General features: G+C 39.6%; 1 protein-coding gene across 5 annotated transcripts in view; it reads right to left on the minus strand.

Moving 5' to 3' along the window:
* Positions 1 to 23,412, minus strand: part of ldb2a (LIM domain binding 2a) — a 75,305-nt gene that overhangs the window by 51,238 nt on the left and 655 nt on the right. For all 5 annotated transcript variants that reach the window (XM_010897194.4, XM_020045229.3, XM_010897192.4 and 2 more), the window contains exon 2: positions 223 to 325. In XM_010897194.4, coding sequence (XP_010895496.1) covers positions 223 to 325 — 103 coding nt within the window. The remainder of the gene's footprint in view (positions 1 to 222; positions 326 to 23,412) is intronic.

Raw genomic sequence — 23,412 nt, forward strand, 5'->3', positions numbered from 1 at the left:
GTGGGCTATGCTGAAATATAGAATGGTGATGAAGGAAACAATTTCAACCGCTTTACGCAAGCTCCTTTCAAATTCCGTGTGCTCATACTCTGGCTCAGGTCTGTTTGACTGATGTCATTAATGTGTATATGTGTTCTTCTAAAAAAGGCATTACAGCAGGGTATAGGCTGTGCGATACAAAACAAAGGACCAACAGGTGGATTGTGGGAAGTGTAGTCTTACTGTATCTCTTTGGTCCATCTTCCAGGCAGAAGGAGAGTGTCAATGTGGCATCCTCTTCGAAGAACTCTGTTGCAAAAGCATCCCACCACAGACTATCGCTTTCCTAGAGAGAGAGAGACACGATTGATTACATTCCCTTTCAACATTGACTTGATGATCACTTTATAGATGATCCCCATTACAAGGGAAATGCAGCATAACTTGTTACTGCACTCCTTTGTTTTGGATAAGACTTATTGCTCCAGGTAAGGTGAAAGTTCATATCAAAAAGACATAAAAAGGACCCCATGCCATGTCATTGTCATGCATTAACCCAGTACCCGAGTGTTCCAGTACATTTGGGAATAATAAAACCCCTATGCATAAACATGAACATCGTGGCACCCTTTCACCTGAACCCCTGGGAAACACGACACCGTCATTTACCAGATAATGGACCGGGCCGTGGACGACCCCCATGTGACACGTGAAGTTGATTTCACCAGACATGTTATGACAGATCGAGAGGCTTTGGTTTGCCGCGCCGTCGAGGGATCCCCAGACCCTCCCACGTGTTTACAATTAGCCGTGTCAACATCGTGTAGCGTCAAGTGCAATGAGTGCTGACCCCAAGGACCTCAGAGGAGGTCTCAATGTGCTACATATCTGCAGGTCTGAAGGTGTGTGTTTGTGTGTGTGTGTGTGGGTTTGTGTGAGACATGAGGACGGGGGAGGCAGCTAGATGGAGAGAGGGCGTGAGGGATAGGAGTAGACCTCCTGCAGTTAATTTAGGAGGCAAATCAATACATGATTATGATCTGGGAAGAGAGCATCCACCGGTCAAGTAGCATCGACATCCCCGGGTTAGAAAATGGTGATAAGCCTAATGTTAGGCTTGTGATGCTGGGATCAATTGCAGATTGAGGCGAACAGCACTTCAGGTTAATCCAAAATGTAAACGGCGTATCAGAGGTGTTAAGCGCGGCGTAACAGACACATGCTCTGTGCTAATCCTCTCGCAGACGTCGTCGTTTTGGAGATCGACGCAAACCCACAGCAGTAGACACAAGAATCGGGTTGGGCCGTTCGGCCTTGTCTACTCTGTTCGTCCAGGTGACTAATAACACCTCTCATTTGGAGAAGGATTTATTTTTTATTTCACCCCCCCCCCCCACCCCTGCTGCATTCTGTCACAAGTCAACATCTCACGGACTCATTTGCCGGGCCTGGGGGTGACTATTGACTCAACAAGAGCCCCCCCCCCCCCCCCCCCCCCCCCACGCGCGTGTGACTGGGTACGTTGGTGGCACCGGCGGGAGAAACTGAACCTTTCTGGGGCGTCGGGGGTTTTTGCTCGGTGGGGTTTTCACTCGGTGGGGTTCCGGCGGCGCGTAATCGACCACAATGGTTACACATGTGATTTGCCAGGCCTCCACCAAAAAGCCATTGGATAAGCTGCCAGAGGAAGGTTTGGAGGTGGGAGGGGTTTATGTGCATGTGCGTCTGTAAGTGCATGAGAGAGAGATTGAATTAGTAAGTGTTTATCTGCATTGCCGTCTATATCTTTGTGTCGTGTGTGTGCGTGTGTGTGCATAGATGTGTGTGTGTGAGCGTGTGTGTGCATGGATGTGTGTGTGTGTGTTGGACAGATTATGATTAGTCACACTCAGCAGGCTGAATGACCTCAGCAGATCCTTGTCCTGTGTGGGGCCTCCTTAGAGTGACAGTCGGGTCAAGGGGTGAACATGGTACTCTCTCCCCACTCCTCTGTTTCTCACTCTCTCTTATTCTCATTCACTGTCTCTCCTCTCGCTGCCTCTCTTTCTCTCTCTCTACCAAATCCCACTCCATTAAATAACACTTTCAGTTTGGTCGGCTGTTGTAACTACCTTCAATGCCATTCGACAATGTTTATGGTTCTCCTGTTGGAAAGAGCTAAACATTGTATCACATTTTATATACACATGGCCGATGGTCAATATTTTATGAGTAGTAAAAATGAGTTAGTAAAAAATAATGTTTTAATCTAATGTGTAAGTTATAGGCATCGTTAGAGTATGGCTACATAGCATTAAAGAACAGGTGATCTGATAATTGTCATATGTCCTACTTGATTTATTTGTCCTATTTCATTTACAGTTAACTTGTGGAATCAATGTTGGAAACATCCTTTCATTATCCATCTACTTAAAATCCTGTTACTATAAAGAATGGTGTTTTATGTTGGAAAGTCAGTTTTGACTCAATGTGTTCCATTCAGGAGGTCCATTGACATTTTGCTCTGGCATTCAACAACACAAACAGGTCCTCTGTTTCGAGAAAGAGCAGAGTTGAGAATGAGACACAGAACAGTTATCTATCCCCGATTCACATGGCAGAGGCTTACATCACAGTAAGTATGTAGATAACAGTGTTTCCCCTATTTAGATTTTCTAGGTCAGACGCAAAGGATTCCAAAGCAACACATGTGCCTTCTCGTAGCAAAATGGTTCACACATGGAAGCTGTTTTCCACAAGATTTTCAAATGCAATCCTCGTGTGCATTGTGTAAAATATGTAAAAATAAACGTATCCTGTACCTATACTGTGTTATTCTGCAGACTGTGACCCATGCTTGGCTAGGAACATTATTCAGACAGGTCAGCTGCCTGCTTGCGAATAAATACAAATAAAGTCCCGAACCAAATCCACTTCAAACCTTCAACACTTGGAAAATCTTGTCACACTGCCCTGCCTCTATTTATCATCTCAACTATCCCAGACAACAGCTGTCCACACCAGATCGCATTACTTCCTTTTTCCATCTCCCCCAACATGCATGGGTGGGCCACACGCTTGTGTCATGCTTTCTTCTACGCTTGCGGACTACCTGACTACCTAGCTAGATGACGAGCCGGCGGCGTGCTGCTAGCCGTTGTCAAACACAACCTGTCAGTCCCACGCCACAGAGACCCCGGGCTAACTAACACAGCAGGTTATCCTGGCCGACGCCTGGAAGGAAGCTCTATTGATTTGCCCAGATCTAGTGGGATTTATCAATGTGTTGATGCGGTGGGGTGTGGTGGTGGGGGGGGGCTGTGTTGGTGTGCCGTGGGTGGCCGGTGCGTGCGCGCATGTGTGTGTATGTAGGTGGGTGGGTGTGCACATGTGTTTGCGCGTGTGGCGTAGCACAGCGGGGCCAAGCAGCATGGATTTATGGGATATCTTAAGGATTAGTAGGACTCCATAGTGAGGATTGTCAGTAAATAACAATAGCACAGGGCTTGTACTCATACGCGCTTCTGAATGCACAGCGCCATACTCTACTGTACATATGCAATCACATACACACCGTGAACCCACGCAGACGCACACACGTACACACACAAAAACACACACACACCCTTACTGTGTTTCCCCGGCCTCCATCTCCAGGTTTATTCATACATACTTCTTGCTCTTGGCAAACACTCCACAAAGTGAACCACAATGTCAATACATTTCAATCCGACTGACACAATAATATTCCCAGCATGCTTTAGTTCTAGGGTATTTTCTCTTTTTTCCTCGGGCCTATTGTAGCGGCCTCCTGGAGAGTGGGCGTGTCTGGGTCCTGACCTTAGTGAATTAACAACATCTGCAATCCCATTTGAATAGTGAATGGATTCGACCCTGCCTGTTTGACTATGAGAATTATACTGTAGGAGACCCTGGGGTGACAAAGCCTAATCGCTTAAGTGTCTGAAAGACATGGCAGTGATGCATAAAAAGATATTCAAGGTAGTGTACAGATGTGTACACTAGGTGTGAAGAGGTTCTTCCTTTCATTATCTGGAGTATATAAAGCACGGTTCACTGCAATGCATGATTCAAGTACATGGAAATCAGCATCCAAGTTAGTGATGCTAATCTATTTTTATAAATTGAGTTACTGTGCTGCGCAGGTCAATGCATGAAACTGGTACTGTTTGAATCCCTGTGACCTTTTTAAGTATATTTTCAAATACTGGGTCACCACTTTAAAAAGCGTTTTCTTTTACAGAAATGTCCCCAGTAAGGAAGTGCAATAACATTGACATGAATTTAATATTTAATATCCAAATATATCTTCATTTTATTCAACACTAAGCATTTTTTCCATTGTTACACTGAACTGGTACATAGTATATGTTTTTATTATTAATTATTCCAATTGGACTCTTAATATCTCACCCTGCACAGCCAGAAGATAACTGGTCACCCCTCTGAGCATGGGTCCTCTCTAGGTTTCTTCCTACATTTTGGGAGTTTTTCGTAGCCACTGAAATTCAACACTACTGTTGTTTGCTCCTTGGGGTTTAAAGCCAGGTGTTCTGTAAAAGCACTTTGTGACAACTGCTGTTGTAAAAAGGGCTTTATAAATACATTTGATTGATTTAACATAACCAGTGGTATAAACTTGACCTGTATGTATTTATACTGAAATATTCAGGTGGACATGTGGTTCATCTTAGTATTAGGAATCAGCCAAAGGTGTAGACCTGTTCCCTCACAGTGTTGAAACGTAGCCACTGGTATAAACCTGGTCTGTATGTGTTTGGGCTGAGATATGCAGGTGTAAATATGGTTCAAATTAGTATTAGGACTCAGCCAAAGGTGTAGACCTGTTCTCTCACAGTGTTGAAACGTAGCCACTGGTATAAACCTGGTCTGTATGTGTTTGGGCTGAGATATGCAGGTGTAAATATGGTTCAAATTAGTATTAGGACTCAGCCAAAGGTGTAGACCTGTTCTCTCACAGTGTTGAAACGTAGCCACTGGTATAAACCTGGTCTGTATGTGTTTGGGCTGAGATATGCAGGTGTAAATATGGTTCAAATTAGTATTAGGACTCAGCCAAAGGTGTAGACCTGTTCTCTCACAGTGTTGAAACATAGCCACTGGTATAAACCTGGTCTGTATGTGTTTGGGCTGAGATATGCAGGTGTAAATATGGTTCAAATTAGTATTAGGACTCAGCCAAAGGTGTAGACCTGTTCCCTCACAGTGTTGAAACATAGCCACTGGTATAAACCTGGTCTGTATGTGTTTGGGCTGAGATATGCAGGTGTAAATATGGTTCAAATTAGTATTAGGACTCAGCCAAAGGTGTAGACCTGTTCCCTCATAGTGTTGAAACGTACCCACTGGTATAAACCTGGTCTGTATGTGTTTGGGCTGAGATATGCAGGTGTAAATATGGTTCAAATTAGCATTGGAAGTCAGTCAAGTCAGTCCTTTCCCAGTGTCGATATAACTTGAGAATTGCCTCTTTGTTTTTCACAAGCCAACTTTTTAGCTTTGTTTCCCAAACAAGCATGAATAAGAAAATGCTTATTGTTAGATTGTGTTGCAATATTGATAGAATCAACAGAAAAGTATTGCTGCCCTTGGATCAGCTTTCTCCATTTTATTCTTACATTCAAATTGATAATAATTTGTGGTCTCTGCGTGGTACACTATGCTAAGCCGTGTGTATTTTGCAATACAACTACATCATTGTGGCAAAGGGTTCACATCCTGGTTGCAGCATTCGGACGATGCCTGGGGGTCTTGACTATTATTTGTCAAGGCAACAATATTGAATAACCAACCCCCAAACCCGGGCGGTGTTGACCGGCTCTGCGGAACCCCTTGGCTAATCCACAAGCAGGATTTGAACCCTGGTCTCTGGTCAGCTAACTGCAAGGCAGTGACTTTACTGTGGCACCATATACGGGCCTTGTATCATGTAAAGAAATTGTTTTGGAAGTCTTCATAAACATTATTATTATTTTCCCCAACAATTCTGGTCTTCAAATTAGGAGGATATGATTGCTGCTACTACACAGAATTTAGGAAGCAGGCGCACGAAAGGGGCCTCTGATTGGGGAGAGAAAGAGTCTTCCTTGACTCTACTGCCTGAGAGTTAGAGAACAATCCGTTCTCCAGTTCTGTAGCCTACTAAAAACAACATCATATTGCCAAGGTTATCTTTAAATTGTTAAAATTGAGTCTGACACTGGAGGAATGTGCAACATTTCCTCACGTTGCTACAGAAACGTTCCCACCTACAAGTTCCACGAGTTGGCCAAATTAAAACGGCAGACGCTTTCAATGGCAATGTCCATGCCCTTACAGACGCCACAACGGGGACATATATAAGGATGCATCCTTTAACGTTCTCTATTACAACACCAATGAACACACAGCGGGTTGATTCATCAAAGGGACTTTTATGAATATTGCTATTGTGGTATCATTGGTATAGTGATGAATTAATCCACTCATTAACTGAAATCAATGTGCATTGTTTTCCATCATCGAAGAGGAGCCGAGTGCTTATGGCAATACATTTCACTCTGGCTTCAGTGTCCTATTTATTTCCTTTTGTGGGAACAATTACAAATGTGTTTTTTGGACATTAACAGCTACAGCACCCATGTCACATCCTAGAACACGGCACCTTAAACCCAGCGAGGAACCCCCTAACTCCAACCTGTACAGCGTTACATGGAATTCATTTCAAAAAGTTCAGCCTAAACGGAAATGCCCTAAAGTAATCATTTGTCTTGTGATGACCCATTAATTACCCATGTAATTACAGATGTAAAATACTGGGTTTCGGTAAATGTACTTAACGAATACAGGGAACATGTAATGCTGCAAAGTTCTAGAAGGTTCTGCTAAGGCTAGGAAAATCTTGGAAAATCAACAAGATGCAACCACCATTGCTAAATTGGCTCTTAATGATTTTTTACCCAGTGTAGGGGTGCGTCCCTTTGAGCCAGAGCAGATTGATCCTGTCTCCTAATAGGCCAGAAATTCTGAGCTTGCACTCCCTATGCAAATAACGTCGCATGTTTTACACACTTCATCCTGGCTTCTCACAGACAGTGCAAGGTGAATGAAGAGACCAAGCTGATTCTGGGAGCAGGAAGGAAATCATGCTGAGGCGTTCTTAGAGCACACTACACAAAGAAATATTGGTCGGACCTGTTCAGAACCATCGCAAGGTCACCTTGTCTGGGTACTTTATGTTTATGTGGTTTTGAATTAAATTCTGAACCTCAAATGGCTGCCTGCGGCAGGCAGACTTAAGGTTAGAGCTTTGCGCCAGAAACTGAAAGGTTGCTTGTTCTCCAAGCTCAAATCAGTTGATGTGCCCTTGTGAAACGCACTTCATCCATATAGCTTATTATTAAGCAACCATGGTCTGCTCAAATATGTCCAAATAGTTTTGCTAACACTTTATACGAAGCACCTTATAGCATTGAGACGCAGTCATAAGCTTATCATGACATATATTAAGAGTTCAGTCGTAATAACCTATCATAATGTTATTATAAAACTGTCAAGACACACATATCTTGTTTTATTGTGAGCTATTGTTATATAAATGTTATTACTGCTACAAAAACCCAACATAACCAACAAGATCTAACACACAAGGCAAACCGTTCATTATACCATAATTTTAAGTAGTATGTTTATCCAGGAATTGCCATTGTAATTGGGCACACAGTGCTGTCAGTCCTGTACCTAATCCAATACTCTGTTGCTGTGACAAGGACAAGACTTCTACACAGATTATCTTTGACATAATTACAATTTACCCCTGTGTAATTATTACATATATTATACAAGCTACTATATTTGTGTAAATGTCTTACACAAAATTGCTTTTGTCTTGTTAAATAAAACTTGACACCTGCTTATTAGTCATGGTAAATCATGTTAGTGTTGATTTATGGTTGTGCTGTATTAAGTCTTTAGGTGTAACTTACAACTTGTTCTTCTTGGAAAATAATTTATACACTCAAAGAAAAGGTCAGGGAGCATTATGAATATCTTGTGTCACTTTACATGGAATAGCTTAATACACTTCATAATAATAATCAGAATTAGAATAATATCCAGACATATTAAAAAAGAAAGCAAGTACCCTGGGAAGTAGTCTTTTTTATTATTATTTTTTAACTGTAATGCATTTTCCTTGTGCTGAAAAGGTTAGCGAGGCCCTAGCTTCACCATCAACAAAACAGGAACAGAATTGAGTTAATCCTAAAACAGTGACTTTGGAAAGTCTATCCATATTGCTGTGGTAACACATCATGCCATAATCAAAAGATACACAAGAGGCACTCAGAAGAAAGATTATAGATGTCCATGAGTCTGGAAGGGTTTGTAAAGCCATTTCCAAGCAATAGCATGCACATAATTCTGTCCAATGGATCATCTACAAATGGAGAACATTTAAGACCACTGGCAATCAGCTATGGACAGGTGGTCCCACCAAATTCAAGCCAAGAGCAGACCCAAAGATGCTCATAGAATAATAAAACCATAAGGTAACTTGAAGGGCTCTACTGGCCTCTCTTGCCACAACCGGTGTTGAATGGCATGAGTTAACTGTCTGAAAGAGACCACACAAATTTGGTCCACATGGCAAGGACGAAACCTCTGCTCTGAAAAAGAACAATGTCATGATCAAAACTAGTGAAGCAATGGGCCCTGGACAGATGAGTTGGAGATGGAGTTGTTTGGTCATATATCCAGAGGCCATGTTTGGTGAAAACCAAACACTGCCTTTGAACAGAAGAACCTCACATCAACAGTAAAGCATGGACACAGTGGACTTATGGTTTGGGTGGCTTTGTTGATTCAGGGTCTGGCCAATGTGCCATCATTGAGTCAACCATGAACTCCATATTGTACAACAGAATTCATAAAGAGAATGTGAGGCCATCTGTCAAAAAGCTGAAGGTGAACCGAACAATGATCTTGCAACAGGACAATGATCCAGTGATGAATAAATCATTGCAAATAGAATCTTTCAGCATAATATATATTAGGTTGCCCTAAACCATCAATAATGTTGAAGGGAAGACTGCACATCCATATTTCCAAATATGTAATGGGGAGTACTTTCTTTTTCATATGACAGTAAGTCTAAGTCATCAATCCCAATGAGTTTGTCTTATAATTCTCCTGAAATCCCACCCTTTCTTTTATCCAATGAATTATCAACAAAGAACTTCACTAGATACACCTCAGCCATCAGTGTGTGCTCAATTTGAATATATATCAATATGATAAGAATATGGCAATTCCAAGATAATATTTATAATTGTTGTCATTGCAACTAACAGGGTTAAATGTCTTGCTATACAACAGAACAAGAGGTTTTTCATGTTGCTCAGGGATTCGATCAAGCAGCCTTTTGATTACTGGTAAGATGCTCTAACTGAAAAGGTATCTGGATATCTGAGTAAACACATTTACAAGTATGGTGGTATGGTATAATAAAACAATTCCTCATGTGTTTGGATTTTGACACTTGATTATGACATGTTTATGAAATGGTCATAACCATTCGTTAAATTATATTGTGTATAACAATATACCGTATATGCTTATATACAAGTTTACATATGTTGTGAAAGTGTTATGTCAATATTGAGCTATGTCAGCTGTTTTTAGTTGTGATAATGCTATGTTTTATATTAAGTGTTACCTGATAAGCAACATTACCATGTATCTTTGAATGTCTGATTTGTGATAGATTTGTTATTGTAAAATGTACAGTATTCATACTGTCACAATACCTACAGTAGTAGGCATGTTATGCTTAATTTACATAAAAGTTACTGGTTTTTAACAAAGGCAACTGGCTTTCAGTGACTGAAGCAAATAAACTCAGCCAGTTGATTGAAGTATGACTTTCGTTGGGTGAATCTGAAAAAAATTACATTTGATTTGGATTTTGTGTACCATTAGCAAATAAAATGATCTTAATCTTAACCTAATCATTAAATTCAGTAAGTAAGAGAGAATAAGAAAAATATGATTTTCTTAAAGGAATCAATTAGGGACAGCCATGTTTGGCAATACTTTTTCAGGAGTACCCACCAATCCCAACCATTATCATGAAGTACAGAAATTGATAAATCTAAGGGAAAAAATAGGAACATGAAGTGAATGGAATAGTGTCCTGTGTCTTATCTGTTATCTATGCAACACGGTACCCGGGAAGGAACTGTGGGATAGTGGCAGGAAAAAGGTGGGACCATTGTCCAAGCTTCCTGCTAGCTGGACCAATAGCTCATTGTTTGGGCAAAACATTTTGTAAGCCATTATCTGGGAACATCCTCTAACACTATCTGATACTACCTAAATTTAAGAATCTCAAAAATGAGTTGAAACACTATATGAAATAATAGTAGATGGGCTAAGTTAAGCTTGCCCTGCATGGACATTCAGCTGTTGAAAGGATAATTACCCCAGCTCTTTTGAAAAAAAGTGGAAGGCCTGAATTATTTTTTTTCCCTCTGATATTAATCGACATGAGTTATCAACACAAGAAGTGACAATACTGTACCTTTCATTAGTTAATCGTTTCATGCATGGTTTGGTTAACAGAGTGTATGTTTACATAAAACAGCCTTGAATGTTTTATTCTCAAGGTGTAAATCAGTTGAACTAATGTAATCGGGCATTTCTTTTATATTTTTCAAGACATAATAGGTATATTCAAAAATGTATTTACCAACCACTGTCTGCCCCTGTAAAGGAGCAATAGAATAATCACAAAATGGTAAATAGCCTAAGTATTAGAAATATTAGAAATAGTATTGGAACCCAGGTCTGACCAATTGTTAGAAAGAAAGCACTTAATTCATCAATAATTAAATGACTGTCACAACTGCCAGTGGTTTTTGACCATTTGTATGTACTTTGGTGATTCCCTTGGAATGGCTGAGGTTGTAGGAATCTACTGTATGAGAAAAGATAGAATATGATTTTCCCATGGGGGGAGGGCAGTAACAAGTATTCTTTAAGGGCATATGCAGTCAAAATTCAAATTAATCTGTTTACTTGATTACTGATCCACATTATGAGCTTGAAATACCATTCAGAAATTATGAAGATCAGGAAAATGAGCATTTAGTGTAAGAGGTGATTGAAAAAACTACAAATCTGGAATGTTAAGCCTCCTCAGATGGGATGGACATTTTGAACAACTTTGTGATGTCATATAGTTTATCTCATCGTTATAATTACACTCTAGGTATCAATACAAATATCAAGATCTTCACATTTATTTCTCTGACAGGCTAAAGTAAAGCTCAGGTAGATAAATGAACAAATATATGTTGGTGGTTTTTATGAAACTAGTGATTTATTAGACACATTGAAAATGTAATTACGAACACTGCAGGGGGGCTTTAAGCAATAGACTGAAAAAACAACGCTCAGTTTCTCACCCCAATCCCTTACAACTTCATTTATATCTCAGCAGCATTAGCAAAATGGTAATAACCCCAACTTGTCCTTTGATTGTCTGGCAGCAGTGGATTTGTGCTTTATTGCTTATACAGTAGCCAGTCCGATCAGATCTACACAAATGCCTGGGGGTTGGCAACAGGGGTGCTAGAGGCTAATTTTGGACCAGGCCACCTGATTATGGGGGTTAGTCAATGAGCAAATTATTAGATTTCACAAAATCAAAAACAATCTGCCACCGTGGTGCTAAGGTTCCAGCATACTGGCAAAGCCCAGATGGAGCTGATGACTTCCCATAACTGCTTTTTTCAAAGTGAACCCATTAGATATTGCCGGCCGATATTAATCTAGCTCCCTCCATCATAGTGCTCTTGTTTTCCACTCTCTTTCATTCTCTCTCTCTCTCTCTCTCTCTCTCTTTCTTTCCTGTAGTTCCTCGCTTGCAGCATTATGCTAAATCCCTCACTCTCCCGCTGAATATTAACGACTTCTATGCTAATGTGCTTACAGCGGCTAAGGTCGAGCAGGCCCCTCCTTCGAATGGAAATCCAACTCCTCATTTGCATATCCGCTTAAGTGTCAGATTCCCCTACAACCCCTAAATCACGGCAGATGTGTGTGTGTACGTGTGTGTGTGTTTGAGTGTGTGTGTGGAGAAGCTTTCTCCAGAGACCAGAGGGGTTTCAAACAGAGGCCAGTGGCCTCTGAGCGACGGTCCATAATCAATGCGGTGGAACAACTGTATACGGTCACATAAAAATCAAAGGCTGTTTTAATTGGTAGGTCAGGAGTGGATGGCTGTGTAAATGATAGGTAACAGGACAATAGCAAACTGTATGTCCTGAAGACATGTCAAGCAATGGGGCTTGGTATACATTAGCTATTCATCTCTAGCCGTTTATATCATAGTGGTTCCCTACAGTAGCTGAGCTCCAGTTGTTGGTTCAGAGGTGATCCTGAACAGTGAAGTCCAACACTGACTTTCTTCCTGGTATTTTTTTTCTTTTTTTACAGAGTAACATTGCTGATGAAGTTGACATTTTTTAGGCGCACCCCAAACAGTTATGGCTGTGTCTATGTGTTTTGTCAAATATTGAACGGACTTAAAAAACATTTCTCACAGAAATAGATTTTTGATCTGTTTCTGTACTGTAACTCTCACCTGTACAGGTGTGCTGATAAGAGTTCATGCCTTTGGCCCTACATGGCTTACTAGGCACTTTTGGATCTTCAATCTGCCTGTACTGACCTGCAAAAAGCCACAGCCAAACTCGAATTGGCACTTAACTGCTTAATCACATGACAAATCTTTTACTTCAACAGTCATATTATTAGTAATTTCTTTGTTAATGTCAATAACAACAAAGCAGTCCCTCCACGTTTGGTTTGGTAAAAAGCTGAGGGATGGGCTCGACCCTCCAAAATAACAAAAAGTATAGCCTAACAATATTTTCAGGCTATACCGCTTGTTTTACATTTTGCATTGTATATAAAACACCTGAATTAATCAATAATATATAAATGCTTAAGTGAAATAGCAGAAAGATCATCCAGTGTATATTCAGATTCTAGACTAGTGACATCGGCTGTATGAATACAGTTACAGTACTTCTGTTCATCATACTGCATTTATTACGGGTGATAGGTTCAGCGCACACATCACAGCACTCTCTATAAAAAACAAGTCTGGCTGTGTTTATTTTTATGATTCTATGATTGACACTGTGATTTTGTGTTTGTTTAGCTGGTATATTACGTGAGTATGTACAGTATGTACTTTAATAGTTTATCTTAACTAAGATGTATTGTAATTTAACTTTGCTAAATGTTCCTTAGCTGTCCATGTGGGGGAACCCTTTTATTGTTTGCAAACTCTTTTGGGTTCCAGGAATAACTAGTTTGGGTTCTCAAAAAGATAATATGTGGAACCAAAAGATTAAACCAAAAACCAGGGTTCTACCTGGGACCCAAAAAAGAGGTTCCCCCACAAGGACCGCCAAAAAAAACATGAAAAGCTGTAAAATGCAGAGCGCATGTTGTTGCTGTAAATGATAATGTATTCTGAGTCAACACACCTTGTAAAATAAGGAATGGATGATAGAAAAGCGTAATACAAATGTACACTAATGTACAACCCTGCTCCCAAAAATGTTGGGACGCTGTGTAAAATGGAAATAAAAACAGAATGCAAAGATGTGCAAATCATGTAAACTCTATATTCAGTAGAACATTGTTCAAAGACAACGTATCAAACATTGAAACAAAAATAAATTCCTTAAAAAAAGATATGCCCAATTCTAATTTGATGCCAGCAACATGTTTAATAAAGCTGGGACAGGGGCAACAGACTGGGAATGTTGTGAAATGCTATAAAGAACACTGGTGGAATATCTCACAACTAATTAGATTAATTGGCAACAGGTCAGTAACATAGTTGGGTATAAAAATAGAGGTTGAGTATTTCAGAAGTAAAGATGGGGAGGGATTCACCACTCTGTGAAAGACTCATAATCTACGGCACATTATATAATTAAAAGACTCTGAGAATATGGAAAAATCTCTACGCAAGGGACAAGGCCGAAAACCAATATCAGACGGCACTGCATTACAGACACGATTCTGTAGTGGAAATCACTGCATGGGAAGGAACACTTCTGTAAACCATCGTCCGTGAACACAGTATGCAGTATGTTAATGCATCCACAAATGCATGTTAAAACTCCACTATGCAAAGAAGAAACCATGTATAAACAAGATCCAGAAACGTTGTCATTTTCACTGGACCCGAACTGATTTAAAATGTACTGAGGAAAAACTGTCTGGTGGTCTGACAAATAAAAATGTGAAATAGTTTTTAGAAATCACGGATGCAGCATCCTCCAGGCTAAAAATACTGGGACCTGTCTTATCAGTGCACAGTTAACAAGCCAGCGTCCGTGATGGTATGGGGGTGCATAGCACCATGTGACATTGGGTGACTGCACATGTACCAACATTAATGCTGAACAATATATACAGGTTTTGGAACAACACACGCAGCCAACCCGCAGCCAACCAGATAAAGCCTTTTTCAGGGAAGGCCTTGCTTATTTCAGCAAGACAATGCCAAACCACATTCTGCACGTATTACAACAGCATGAGTCCGGGTGCTAAACTGGCCTGTCTGCAGTCCAGCCCTGTTACCCATTGAAAATATTTGATGCATTATGAAACAGAAATGTCATTATAAATTATAAAAATGCCCCTCTCCCAATCTTTTTGAAATGTGTTGCTGGTATCAAAATCTAAATAGGCAAATATTTTTCAAAAAACTATACATTTTCTCTGGTTCAACATTTTATATTTTGTCTTTGAACTATTTTCTATTAAACATAGGGATTAAATGAATTGCACATCATTGCATTCTGTTTTTATTTACATTTTATGCAGCATCCCCACTTTTTTGGAAACAGGGTTGTTTATTTATATATACCGATCAGTCATGGCATTATATCCACTGACAGGTGGAGTGAATAACACTGATCATCTTGTTATTATGGCACCTGTCAGTGGGTTGGATATATTAGGCAGCAAGTGAATATTCTGTCCTCAAAGTTGATGAGTTAAAAGCAGGAAAAATGGGCAAGCTAATCTGAGTGAGTTTGACAAGGGCCAAATTGTGATGGCTAGATGAATGGGCCAGAGCATCTCCAAAACCTCAGCCCTTGTGGGGTGTTCCCGTTCTGCAGTGGTCAGTACCTATCAAAAGGAACGAAAAGGCTCATTGATGCACGTGGAGAGCGATGGCTGGCCCGTGTGGTCCGATCCAACAGACAAGCTACTGTAGCTCAAATTGCTGAAAAAAGTGAATGCTGATGCTGATAGAAAGGTGTCAGAACACACAGTGCATCACAGTTTTTTGCAAAGGGGGCTGCATAGACACAGACCAGTTAGGGTGTTCATGCTGACCCCTGTCCACTGCCAAAAGTGCCTACAATGGGCATGTGAGCACCAGAACTGGACCACGGAGCAATGGAAGAATGTGGCCTGATCTAATGAATCACATTTCCTTTTACATCACGTGGATGTCCAGGTGCGTGTACGTCACTTACCTGGAGAACACATGGCACCAGGATGCACTATGGGAAGGAGGCAAGCCGGCGGAGGGAGTGTGATGCTTTGGGCAATGTTCTGCTGGGAAACCTTGGGTCCTGCCATTCATGTGGATGTTACTTTGACACGTACCAAATACCTAAGCATTGTTGCAGACCATGTGCACCCTTTCATGGCAACGGTATTCTCTGATGACACTGGCCTCTTTCAGCAGGATAATGCACCCTGCCACACAGCGAAAAAGGTTCAGGAATGGTTTGAGGAACCCAACAACGAGTTAAAGGTGTTGTCTTGGCCTCCAAATTCCCCAGATCTCAATCCAATCTAACATATGTGGGATGTGCTGGACAAACACATCCGATCCATGGAGGCCCCACCTCGCAATCTGCTGCCAACGTCTTGGTGCCAGATACCACAGCACACCTTCAAAGGTCTAGTGGAGTCCCTTTTGCCTCGATGGGTCTGAGCAAAAGTGGGACCAAAACAATATTAGGCAGGTGGTCATAATGTTATGGCTGATCGGTTGTAAATATATATATATATTTACACCGATCAGGTCACTCACTGTTTCACGTTTCATAATGGCTTTCTTTAAGGGCTTTATTAATTTGTACGTTTTGAACACAGTGGTGTTAGGAAACTCCTGGTTTACAGACTACATCAGGCCTGCAATCACATTATGTTGGCTTGCAGTGATGTGAAATTCCCATTGGAATTCTGGCAGGGTTAGTATATCCAATGAATAATCCACCACAACCTGCAACCACCAGGGTATGGAAAACTGTACGTGGAGACTCATCTGAACTGGAACATCCATCTCCATAATGGGTGCTATCAATCCTTTTTCCAGATTATATTTATTATTTATCATGTGTATGGTACAATGAATATGCAAACAACCAAATGCAAAACACAAATCTACAAAGAACACATTTCTGAAAATCATGTAGGAAAATATTATGTTACTATGTAGAACCAAAATAATATTAATAATAAAACAAATCTTTCTTGCTTTTCAAAAAATCATCCAATATGCTTTTCTTCCTAAACAGTGATTCTTAAGATGATAAAGTTTTTATGTAGAACTCTTTAAAAAAGCACAGAAATGGTTTTCGTTAGACCCCTATCCTGTCAGCACTGAATGCTTGGGAATGTTCACTTTACCTTGAAAGATGTATCAGATCACCATGTTTAACAAAGGTGATGCGAAAGAATGGAAGATGTTCATCCTACAAAACACAATATTTTTCATAAAAACAGAACTACTGCACATCAAAACAGCTTCATAACCTAAAACAGATGCTCCTCAGTTTTAAAGACGTTAGGATTCAGCATTGCTGCCGAGATACAAAGTAATGCTGTACTGTAATGCTGTTCTCCAGCCCAAACCATTCTCATCAGTTGGGCAGGACATGGATATTAGTGACTCATATTAGTTGTTTGCTTGCCAATAACAACTTGATGTAAGAACTCAGTTGAATCATAGCACCTATTCTCACTGTCTGTTTTGCTACAGTGTCTCAGGTTGAGATAAAAAATATACGGACAAATATACAGACCTTTAAACTAATGTAAATGTACTGCTTCGTCATGGATTCTTATCTCTTCTTTAACAGGTAGTTGATAAAAAGATTCAAATACATTGCAGGCTGCATTTTCTTATACAAGCCAATAATCCTAGTATAGAACAGAGATAGGATTTAACAACCATACATGGAGTGATGGGACTGACAGAAGGACACAACACATCAAATTGCCTAATCCTTAATGATGTTTGTTGACGCTTGTTTTGTAAAATGATCAACTAGGACATCATCAGCTATACAAGAAATGTTTCCACAACAACTGGCAGGCTGTGACGTCTGATTAAATATTTAAGGACAAGCCTAAACACATATACCGGGTCGCTTCCCAAACGCTTCCTATTCCCTTTAGAGTGCACAACTCTTGACCAGAACCCCATGGGCTCCCGTCAAAAGTAGGGCACCAAGAAGAGAACAAGCTGTCATTTGTGGCAGACAAAGTACAACACAGCTATTCAGACATATTCTTTTAATTTTTGTTTCTGATTAAACATCCTGTTTTGCGAAGGAAATACATAGGATGAAATGACACTGTCAGTCAATACCTTATTGACTGATAACACGTTCATAACATATGGCATACTGATATTTCAGTGATACTGAATTGTACACAGTCTTCTTTGCTGGTGGTTCCCAGATATTTACTCAGAATAATGTGGCAATAGGGGGTGCTTTCTAAATAGTACCAAATGGTACTACTGCCACAGTAACAGTATGCAAACAGAGTTACCAGTAATGCGTCGTGATTTATCTAGCTCAATGATAGCACCAATAGAACTTTATAGAGCTTTGGGACCAATTCAAGTAAGGCACCAGTTGTATAATCAAAGGAATCACTGTTTGTTGATGTGGAATTATGGAGGAATCCTCCAAAAGGTGGGTCACCAAACACCAAGAAGACAGTGCTACTTTCCAATTAGCATCGTGCTTGCTATACCACATAGTGGACCAGGACATGTAGACGTCTGGTCAAAAATAATGCACTATATAGGGAAAGGGGTTCCATTTGGGATGCATACTGTCTGCCAAAGAAAGCATAAGCTTCGTTAATTTTTTGGGACATTGGAACTAATGGGAACCGCTCCCATTGGTTCTTGAGCAATGTCGTATATTAATGGCTCATTAAGCTCTGGTCAACTATTGAACCCCATCAAAACCCAAAATATAAAGTTGTTTCTCTCTGAAGCAAATTAATGCTGCATATCCTCAAAACATAGTTACAATGGTCATTATTTTGGATGGACAATCCTATATTAAAACTAGAATAATGGATGACCTGTCCTTGCATCCAAAGATACTTCTTTGAATTTCAGTGTGATTTCAATTATCCAGCCCTATCTGCAAGCTTTTTATAAAAATAGCGGTAAGGAGAAATCATAAAAATTGTTTGAACTGCAGATTTCTGCTTTAAGGTAACTTTCCCTTACAACCGGATGTTGCTTACCCAACATGTCAACAGAAATGTTTATTTTGATAACCTTATAATTACTGTAAGTACTGTATTATTTGCATTAGTTTCCATTTTGTCAGTAAGCCTAAATCTGGATAAGAAGCCAACAGGGAAAAGGTCAGTGTTGAGTACATATACAGTGTATACAAACATAAATACACACACCCAAATTATACAGAACGCTGTTTCACAAAAATTTGGGAGGCTGTGTAAAATGAAAAAAGAATTTAAAAAAAGAATGCTAGCAGCACATTTCAAAAAAGCTAGGACAGGGGCAACTAAAGACTGGAAATATTGTGAAATGCTTTAAAGAACCCTGGTTGATCTGTTGAACATTTGGATGGTACAATATTTCATATGTGTTTTTATATGGTTTTGATGTCTTCATGTTTTCTTTATTATTCTAAAAGGTGGAAAATAGTAATACTAAAGACCATTGAATGAGTAGGTGTATCCAAACCTTTGTTGCAATCCTATATCAAGCAAGTAATTTTTTTTTATGAACTTTTAAAACTACAGCAATGTGTCTCCTCAGCTCCCAGATGCTTACAGAGTATTGTTAAAAGAAGAGGTGATGCAACACGGTGGTAAACATGCCCCTGTCCCAACCTTTTTTAAACGTGTTTCTGGCATCAAATTCAAAATGGGCATGCTTTTTTCCAAAAACAATAAACATTTTCAGTTTAAACATTAAGATATCTTGTCTTTGTGCCCTTTTCAATTAAATAGAAGGATACATGATTTTCAAATTATTGCATTCTTCATTTATTTGCATTTTATGCAGCGTCACAACTTTTTTGAAAAACTGGCTTGTACGGTATCAGTCAAAATTTGGACACACCTATTTATTCAGTCAGACCGCCCATTGTTAAATAGCGTAGCGGTTAGAGAAGTAGTCTGTCATGCAGTGGACTCAGGTTTGATCCTTGCCTCTGACAAAACAAGGCAGTCATTAGGATTTGTTTAAGATAGACTAAAATGTAGTAGGCTACAAACTTCAGTAGCTACAATATAGTAAGACTAAATTATAGTGTGACTATTTCTAGTGTATTTTCGAAGGACGCATAAACAGTTTTATTTAAGCTTACTATAACAGAGCTACTGAAGGTTGTAGCTCTGGTTGTAGACCCAAAAAGCATGCACGGATGCATCCTTTGAAAATCCACCAGCAATGTCACCATTAACAGGTTTATTTTAGGCTTACTATAACACAGCTACAGAAGGTTGTGTTTTGACTGGGATGAGAGTCAAACAGGGGACCCATCAGTTGTAGGTTTGCGTCTCTTACCACTACGCTATTTAACAAGGGGTAGTCGGTCTAGCAGGTAGGCTGGCTGACTGATTGTGGTGAAAGGAAACTTAATAAGAAACAAGTCAGTTTAACAGAATGTTTAATGGTTTATAACTAAATATAAAAACTTGGCGTGATATTAATGTGTGACAAAATGAAAAAAAATTGAGGCGCAATTTTATGACGAAGTAGTATGTCCCAATCAGTCCCTACAGTAATCACTTTTTAATTTAACGAGTTTAACGTAGTATCAACCCTGTTAAACCTGTTGTTGGTTTGGATGTTAGCTAATGTAGGGAACTAATTTTGAGAACCATGGAGTTTCGACTAATTGGATGCAGAACAGCCTACACACGTATAGCTTTGTGCCGTAGTGGTTAAAGACACAGCCTGTCACCCAGAAGACCCCGCTTCGAATCCAGCGAGAGCAACAACATTCATTCCTTCTAAAGACGGGCTGTCTGAACAGGCTTGCTTGATTCCTTTTCTTGTTTTACTATTTTCCACATTGCATAAAAATAGTGAAAAATCACAGTCTAGCACGTGGAGGTCTGTGTGACCCTCCAAGGATATGCCTCCCCAGACCATCACTGTCCCACCGCCTAACCGGTTGTGCTGGATGATGTTGTATCGCCTCCATGCTCTTGAGACTGTACTGGGAGACACAGCAAAACGTCTTGCGACGGCACGTATGGATGTGCCACCCTGGAGGAGTCGGGCTACCTGTGCAACCTGAATGGGCAGCAGGTACCGCCTCATGCTACCAGAAATGACAAGGACACTAGTAAAATGCAAACCTAGAGAAGAATCAGTCAGGAAGGATAAGAGAGCAATAGTCTGTGGCCAACACCTGCAAAACCATTCCCTTTTGGGGGTTGTCTTGCTGTTGCCTCTCCAGTGCACCTGTTGTCACTCTCATTTGCACCAGAATAGGTGACACTGATTTACAATCACTTTATGCTTCCTAACTGGACAGATTGTTATCCCTGAAATTGACTTGGTGTTATACTGTGATGATTACATGTTTTTCTGAGCAGTGTATTTTGTATACATCTGGCACTACATTGAACAATATGCTAACCATAATTCAACATAACTTTGGTGACATAGAGCACACCTTCCGTGATCCCCATCTGCTCCTCAACCCGAGTAAAACCAAATGCATGCTTTTAATTTGGAATATGCCTGTACCTACCCACCTGATATATACATCCACTTATTGGGCAGATCCAAGTTTGAGTATTTCGACACTTACATGTATCTAAGTATCTGGTTTGACGGCTACCTCTATCCAGACCCCCATGAACCACCTCCAATCTAAAATTACATCCAAAACGTGTTTCTTGTTTCACAACAATGCCTCATTCACTCATGCTGCTAAACATGCAATCGTAAAAAATTGCTATCTTACCAATCCTAGATTTGGGTGTTGTCGTGTAAAGGATTGTCGGCACCAGTCTCCTACAAAAGTTAGATGTAGCATATAATAATGCCATCTGTTTTGTCACAAGTGCCCAATATAACACTCACCGTTGTGACCTTTACTCACTAGTTGTATGGTCGTCACTGCATGATGACAGCCAGACCCATTGGTACCAGCACATCTATTTGATCTTACTTTGCAAATCCCGGCCCTATCTCATCTTAATTGTCACTTTCTCATTACCCACTTGAAATATATGATCTAGCAAGTACATTTCACTGACCAGCCCTAAAGTCAATACCTCCTTTGGCTAACTTTCCTTCCAGTTCTCTGAAGCCAAAGACTGGAACGAATTGCAGAAGTCTCTACAAATTGACACTTTCATTTCCCCCCACGCATTTAAGAACAACTGTCTGAACTGCTATTTGATACTTGCACCTGCTAAGCACTTTACCTCATCCGCAAGCACACATGTGTACATAAGCCCACAATGTGATTTTCTGATGTTTGTGCTAAATCTTTTTATTCTGTAAAATTAAAGCCTTATTTCCACCAATTGTGTATAGTTTTTCATTTTGATTCTTTCTGTTTGTATTATGTGTAACAATGTGTTATTTGTTTTGAACTGTCATGCTTCTCTTGGCCAAGTCACCATTGCAAATTAGAATGAATTCTTAATTGTCTTACTTGGTTATATAAAAATTAAATCTCATAACTCGTTAACAGAATGCAAAGAGTGTGCAAAGCTGTCATCAGGCAAAGGGTGGCTGCTTTGAAGAATCTAAAATATGAAATGAATTTTGATCTGTTTAACATTCTTTGGTTGGCACATCATTTCATATGTGTGATTTCAGGATTTTGATGTCTTCGTTATTATTCTAAAAGGTGGAAAATAGTAATACTAAGGAAATACCTTTGAATGTGTAGGTGTGTCCAAACTTTTGACTGGTCCTGTAAACTTTTGACTGGTCCTGTAAACTTTTGACTGGTAATGGGTGGCTCTGGGAAACAAACCCACAACCCTGGCAATGCTCAACCATGTAATACCAACTGAACTATTAAATCATTCTTGGGAAATAACTATTGCTATGGCAATGTATACAATGTTAACAACAATGTTACAATGTAAAAATAATGAAAAGTCGATTTGTTACCTTGGCTTATATAATTAAAAAAGGGCATTCAATAAGTAATAAAGAGATCAAATCCACCAAAAACATTTTTAACAACCTTAATGTTCCTACCTACACTAAAGGTGAGGGTTGAGTCAAAATGCAAAATTCACAAAAATATTGTGTTCCTGCTATTTTCATGTTAATGCATGCAGAATAGTTCAAAACCAGATTTTCCCCACTAAATCCATCATAAAAATAAATGGAATGACTGAAAACACAATGTTATTTAGGCTGGAACGATGGCTATGAAAGCAGTAATATATTGGTGATGTGTTGGTTATTTTTCTCGGAGTTCGTATCTAAGGTAAAGGACTGGAAGTCCACGGGGGTATGGACAACTCCTATTGAATAATTCATGAGTGTTGTGCCATTGCATCTCTACAACATTGCATTAGTCTTCTTAAAGTTGCAACACCCCTATACGAATGGAATGTCTGCAAATGCAAAATCACTCTAAATCATTACCATTGAATTACCACTAAATTCAATTAATTAATTGAGTAATAAGAACATAAACAGTAACTTTGCTTTAAATTGTACAACTGCACATTACAATTGAATCGCAAACACACTACATATTGTGACAGATATTGGTTATGTCTGCAAGAATGGTCAAAGGTAATTACGTAGTTATTGAGAAACAAGTAACTTATTCGTAAATGAAAGACCATTCTTCCATGGTAATACTGTGATTGGACATTCCCTTTGTACCGATTTTTAAACTAATTAATAAAAATAATAAAAATCGATGGATTTGTGTCAGTCTATCATGTTAAATATTTTGGGCTGCAATTTACCTACCTAAGATTAAAAAATAACCAACTTTAACTTTTGTTATTACAAATGATTTATTCGCTTTTGTGTTCTAGCAAGTTGTTTCAAACAAAGTATCAATCTTCCAATATCAATGAAACATGAAACCAACACTCACTGAA

The sequence above is a fragment of the Esox lucius genome, chromosome 4 (assembly GCF_011004845.1).
Source record: "Esox lucius isolate fEsoLuc1 chromosome 4, fEsoLuc1.pri, whole genome shotgun sequence".
NCBI lineage: Eukaryota > Metazoa > Chordata > Actinopteri > Esociformes > Esocidae > Esox > Esox lucius.